We start from the raw sequence: 5,815 nt of genomic DNA, 5'->3' as shown, positions 1-5,815 counted from the left end.
GTGTCACCTGCAAGGCACGGGGGGGCTGGGAGGGTGGTGTGACCTTCCTGGCTCTCTCCCCAGGATGAACCAGGCCCCCACAGTGGGTTTTGAGGGCGACGTGGGTGGTCGGACCACACACCACTTCATGTACCCCGAGAGTGCCAAGAACCTGCCCGCCAACGTCAGCTTCGTGCTGGTGCCCTTCAAAACCCTGGACTTGCTCTGGATTGCCAGTGCCCTCTCCACTGGCCAGATCAGGTTGTAAGTACCCAGTGGGCACCGGCAGCACCAGGCTGGTGACTCACCTACCTTGGGGACAGCTCCCCTGGGAGCAGTGGGCATTCACTGGTTCCTCCCTCCCAGAGCATCCCTTGGCAGCTCAGGCTGGAGATGGGGGTGTGGGACCCCTGAGAGCTCACCTGCCTTTCCTCTTTTCCCAGCACATACGCGCCTGTGAAGCCTTTTCTGCGTGTGGACAAAGAAAAGGTACAGGGGGCTCATCCCCACAATGCCATAAGCACCTATTTGGCCACGGCCCCTGTTACCCCATCAGCCCCCAGGGTTCCCAGTGCTTTGGCACCCCGGGAAGGAACCTGGGGTGCCAGTGCTGACTGGGACGTGGCTGGGGCTCCAGCACTAACCCCAGCCCGTCCTCCCAGGTACAGATCTACAATCCTGCCTTCTTCAAGTACATCCACGACCGCTGGACGGAGCACCACGGGCGCTATCCCTCCACTGGCATGCTGGTGCTCTTCTTCGCCCTCCACGTCTGCGACGAGGTAGGTGATGGCTCCTTCAGCTCCTGGCTGGCACGGGGTGGGTTTGCTGGGATCCTGAACCTTGCAGGGCTAAGGAGGGAGGTGGATTCTTTGGGTCCAACCGCAGCAGCGTTCACTTGCTCCAGTTGCCTGACACCACGGTGATGGGCACCCTTGAGGGGTGGGAAGGCTGTGCAGGGAGACAGGGAAGAGAAAAATCACCCTGGCATTGCAGCAGGTGCCCAGACAAGGGGGTCCCCCAGCCTGGGGATGGGTTCTGGCTCACTCCCTTCCTTGCCCCTGCAGGTGAACGTCTTTGGGTTCGGCGCTGACAGCCGGGGGAACTGGCACCACTACTGGGAGAACAACCGCTACGCGGGGGAGTTCAGGAAGACGGGGGTGCACGATGCCGACTTCGAGGCGCACATCATCGACATGCTGGCCAAAACCAGCAAGATCGAGGTTTACCGGGGCAACTGAGGGCTGTGCCGCCCCCGGCTCCCTGCTCTGCCGGGTCCTGCTGCCTGCGGGGCAGAGGGTGAGGGGCTCCCTGGTGGCCTCGGGTGACGAACACCAGTCGGGCAGCGCCGGTTCCGCGCCGCTGACAGAGCCACCCCGGCGATATTTGGTGCCTCCAGCAGCCAATCAGGTTCAGTAGCTAAAGGAGACTTTTTGCTTTTTTTTTTTAATAATTATTATTATTATTAAGAAACCCAGCTGAGAAAGGATTTATAAACACAATCAGCGACTGACCAGGCGGCGGGGGCGGCCGCCTCACATCTCTACAGTCAAACCAAATGCTGCTCTTTTTAAAACAAGACAACCCCCACCCCGAAGCTGGGTGACTTTGGGGAACCCCTCGAGCACCAGCGTCTGGGCCGAGGGAGCCGTGGCGGCTGCGCAGCCTCACCAGTGGAACCGGCTGCTGCTTTTTTCCTCTATTTTGGGTTTTTGTTGTTTTTTGGGTTTTTTTCCCACCTGGGGCAGCTGATGCCTCGTTTCTCCGGAGAAGGCTCCCAGCAGAGGCAGGTCCCAGCACATGGATCCGTGGGGAGCTGGCAGCTGCAGGAAGCTGACCATTGCCGATGCTCCACTGCAGGCTGGTGATCACTGGCACAGCCGGGCTGGGAGATGAAGAGGAACCCTGACTTCAACACCCAGGATCTCTGCTCCTCTACCCGAGGACTGAGGAAGGATATGACAGATTTTGGGAGCGACTGTGCAGGAGGCAGCTCAGAAACCCCCAGGAGCAGCAGCCCAGTCCCTCTGGCTGGCCTCTGTGGGCGGTTGCAGGATTCACAAGGCTGTGGGATGCAGCAGGGTCAAGGAGACAGGATTTCCTTCGCTTTCAGGCTGGGAAAAAACAGATTAGAGATAGCTTTAGAGGGTGATTGAACCGTGCTTTTGCTTTTGTGTTGCTCTAAAGAGCTCTTGTGAGAAGCTGAAATCCCAAAGTCTGCTCCATTTGCGAGGGTGGCACTTGGTTTAGACCAGTCTGATACAGCTGGTGCCCTCAGGGTCCCCAGGGCTTCCCAGGCTGGACAGGCATGAGACAGGGAGATGCTGAAGGAAACTGCCTCCCCAGAGGTGTCATTAAAACCACTTTTCTTTGGGTCAATCAGATGGGTGGGGGTGGTTTTTTTTTGGTTTGTGGTTTGTTGTTTTTGTTTTTTTTAGGAGGTGCTGGAAAGCTCAAGAAAAAGGCAATCATGGAAAAGGTCCCCCAGAGAGGGACCCTCCACCTGTGCAGCCGGTGCCAAGAGTGGGGTGGGGGCTGTGGGGTTGTGCCCAGCTGGGGAAGCCCTGCCCACACTGCCTGGTTGCAATAGTTGTTTGAGGAACAATCACCACAGGGTGTTTTTGGGCTTTGAGGATTTTTACCCTTTTGTGTCTGGCTTTTCTGTAGCAGCCTCTTACCTGTTTCTCTGCTTCAGTTTGGTTGTTTTTCAGGGTTTTCTTCTCTTTTTTTCTTTGAGGTTTCTCTCTGCAATTGTCAAACACTAGGGTGTGGGTTGGTCACCTGGAGCAGGCACTCAGGAGCCCCTGGGCTGGGGAAATTCAGCTTTTCTGCCCGCAGGGCTTTAAACCCTTGAATTTTGTGGTGGGTTTTGGTGGGTGTGGAGCTGCCCCAGCGCTGGCAGCCCCGAGCCCCGGGGCACAGAGGCAGGTGGCAGCGAGCCCTGCTCTCCACCTTCCCGGGTGGCTTTTTAGTTTTTGTTTTGTCTGGTTTTTTACGGGGAAGAAAAGTAAAAACCACAAAACCACAAGCAACAACGAGTGCCTTGACCATCTCCCATCGGCCATGCCAGGCTGTGCCTGCTCCCGTGCCGGCAGCAGGGACTTGGCCAATGTATCTGGCAGTCGTACCCACCTCCGTCCTCGCACCAGGCTGGATCTTAGTTGGGAAGAGAGGGACACATCCAGGCCACTATACTGGTGGCTAGAAAGGCCAAATCTAATGTGATGAGGCCAGACCAGCTCCTGTTGGAGCTGAGCAGGGCCCGGCCTGACAATCACAGGGCAAGTGGAGGCGCCGGGTGCCAAGCCCGGGTACCAAACCCTGCAGCAGCACAGTGCTGGCACCTGGCGAAGGGCGTGTTCACAGCTCGGGGCTGCCCTGGCAGTAGTTAGTTTTTTTTTTTTTGCTAACTTCCTTCCCCTACCCCCTCTTTTCTTTTTTGTTGTTGTTTTAATTATTATATTATTATGATTTATTTAAGCTGTCCCACTAGGACTGGCGAGCACTCGCGTTCCGCGGGCAGGGCCGCAGGCAGGAGCACGCGCGGCCGGCGCACCACTGTACTGTACATAGAGGAGATGTAGGCAGAGGCTACGGGCAGGGGGGCAGGCAGGGAGGGGGTGCCCAGGCTTGCCCACCTGGCAAAGGTTAGTCTGCATCACACGGTGCCTGATCCGAGCACCCGTCACCTCCCGCCCCGCCGGGACCGGGAGAGACCAGTGCTCTGACCCGGGGCTGGGAGCAGGCAGGCAGCTCAGCCCGTAGCCTCTGTGTACATGGGTACTTCTGCACACAACTGTCTTAAAACAACTGTTTTTTTTAAAGGACAATAAAAACCATGCATCAAATCTGCTTGGGGGTTTTTGTCTGGTAGCCCTGACTGCTGTGCCTTTGCCTGCACCCAAACGCGGTCACGAGAGGAGGGAAAGGGAATGGGAGGGTTGGTGGGGCCCAAGTGCTCTGCTCTCCCCTCCTCTCCCGGGCCAGACATAAGGCACCATCTGTGGGTAATCCCCTCCACTGGGGCAGGAGCAGAGCCTGGCCCCACACTGGCCTGGGTGCCCAGCAGCAGAGCCCCAGCACAACCCCTCCGGCCAGACCCCGTGGTTGGTGATGGCACTGCTCACCCAGACCCCACACTCATGTCCCAGCCCCCCTGGACCCAAAAACAGAGGCCCTGGACCAACACAGCCCATGTCCTTGAGCCCCAGAGGAGCACACAAGGCTCTTGCATAACAAATGCTCAAATTCGGGAGTAGTTAAAATGCCTCTTTATTAATATACAAACCTAGCAACATTTAAGCCAACCAAAATATGAAATGAAATCAAGCATGATATAAATACAGCATATATGACAACATGGCCTCAGTGGGGAGCAGCAAACTCACCCTGACTTGTGCGCTTGGGAACAACTGTCCACGTCCTCCTCCACGGGGCCTGGCAATCAGAGCAGCCTCGTCTCTCCTAAACCCCCTCGAATCCAAACCCTGCAGAGGTGAGACCACTGCCCCCCACAAAGGCAGAGCACCTGGCACAAGGTTTCTCTGACCCCACATTGCAAAGAAAGAGCCTCCCCAAGCTGCCAGAGCCGACCTGCTGGCATCTGCTTGCCAGGCCCCTGCAAGGGGAGAGGGTGTAGTGGATGGGGAACCGTGCTGCTGAAAGCTGCTCCTTGCTCTGTCCCACCTCAGCTACATCCATTGCACAACATTCACAGGCGTAAGGCACTAGAAAAGTGTTTTCACAGGTTCAAACTTCAGTTGTTCTTAAAATTTCGGTAGCAGCACTCATCAGAAATCCTCCCAGCCCTTTAAAATCTGTTCTTGGGAGACAAAAGCATGAAGGGGTTTGGATGAGCGTCCTGCTGCAAGCCTGACCAAGAGACAGAGAACCCATGATAGACTTCAGGGACATTACCCTGCCTCTGGTTTCACTGGAAGAAGTGAAATCTGCTCCACTACGGGAAGAATATGGAATTTGAGCGTGGAAAAAATCTCAGCGGCGGCAAGTAAAAAGGCAGACAGCACAGGATTCTTCTCACACACACAGAATGGATCAGGTCCTAGCTGGGATGGCTGATGACTCCCAAGTATCTGCTCTGCTTGTAGCAGGTGTCAAGAGTTCATGGGGGAAGATCAACTGTTACCAGCATGGACAAATCAGTAAGTATGGCTGTGAACACCTTCCTGATGATTCCTGCTCCTGCTCGCGGGGATTCTGATCCCAGCAGGTGGGATCTCACACACAGCACATCAGCACAGTGTGCCAGCTCTGGCTCTGCTGCCAGCACAGAAGCCAGCCTGACACTGGGCATGCAGCTCAGCTTTGAGACAAATGGGAGATGAGAAGTCTCAGAGCCATCTCAGCAAACACTGTGGGCAGCGGCAGATCCCCTCTGCTCCCACTTCTGCCGACTCCTGCCTGCAAATGTCAGATGGTACAGCAGGGAAGCATTCAAGCAGAGAATTTTGTTTCCTTTAATGCAATGGGACACTCACAGAGTACTCTGCACCAGCCCAGGCTTCTTTAAGAAATAAGAAAACCCATTACACCATGAAGAAAAAGTGAATAAATCCGTCTCCGGAGGGAAAAACAAACAGGAAGGTGTCAGCCCAGCAGCTGAACAGGCACAGGGGCTCCCAGCTCAACACAAATTCCAGCCTCACACTGCAACAGCAGCTTCCCCCATCCCCAGTGCTTGCTCAATAGCAGCTCTGGGTGCTCACACACAGCTTTCCAGGAAGGAAATCAAATTGTACCATGGCAGGTACAGTCAGTGCCCAAACACCACACTCAGAGCTTTAAGGCATTTTTAAATACTTAAAGGGGTTTTTTC

General features: G+C 55.6%; 1 protein-coding gene across 1 annotated transcript; it reads left to right on the top strand.

Annotated features, from left to right (window-relative positions):
- The first annotated feature begins 55 nt into the window (after window positions 1-55).
- On the top strand, window positions 56-3,827 carry ST3GAL2 (ST3 beta-galactoside alpha-2,3-sialyltransferase 2). The gene is made up of 4 exons (XM_029965598.1): window positions 56-243; window positions 423-468; window positions 642-761; window positions 1,047-3,827. The coding sequence occupies exons 1-4, from the start codon at window positions 65-67 to the stop codon at window positions 1,218-1,220; spliced, it is 519 nt and encodes a 172-aa protein (XP_029821458.1). The 5' UTR covers window positions 56-64; the 3' UTR covers window positions 1,221-3,827.
- The last annotated feature ends 1,988 nt before the right edge of the window (window positions 3,828-5,815 follow it).

Source organism: Manacus vitellinus, unplaced genomic scaffold, assembly GCF_001715985.3.
Source record: "Manacus vitellinus isolate BGI_N305 unplaced genomic scaffold, ASM171598v3 scaffold_10_pilon, whole genome shotgun sequence".
NCBI classification, from domain to species: domain Eukaryota; kingdom Metazoa; phylum Chordata; class Aves; order Passeriformes; family Pipridae; genus Manacus; species Manacus vitellinus.
The sequence above is the reverse complement of the archived record's forward strand: the minus strand, read 5'-3'. Positions and strand labels throughout refer to the sequence as shown.

Bases quoted from the DNA above. Each gene is read 5' to 3' on its own strand.
- ST3GAL2 (XM_029965598.1), top strand. From the start codon at position 65: ATGAACCAGGCCCCCACAGTGGGTTTTGAGGGCGACGTGGGTGGTCGG. The intron at 244-422 runs GTAAGTACCCAG...CTCTTTTCCCAG, and splicing joins TCCACTGGCCAGATCAGGTT to CACATACGCGCCTGTGAAGC. The intron at 469-641 runs GTACAGGGGGCT...CCGTCCTCCCAG, and splicing joins TGCGTGTGGACAAAGAAAAG to GTACAGATCTACAATCCTGC.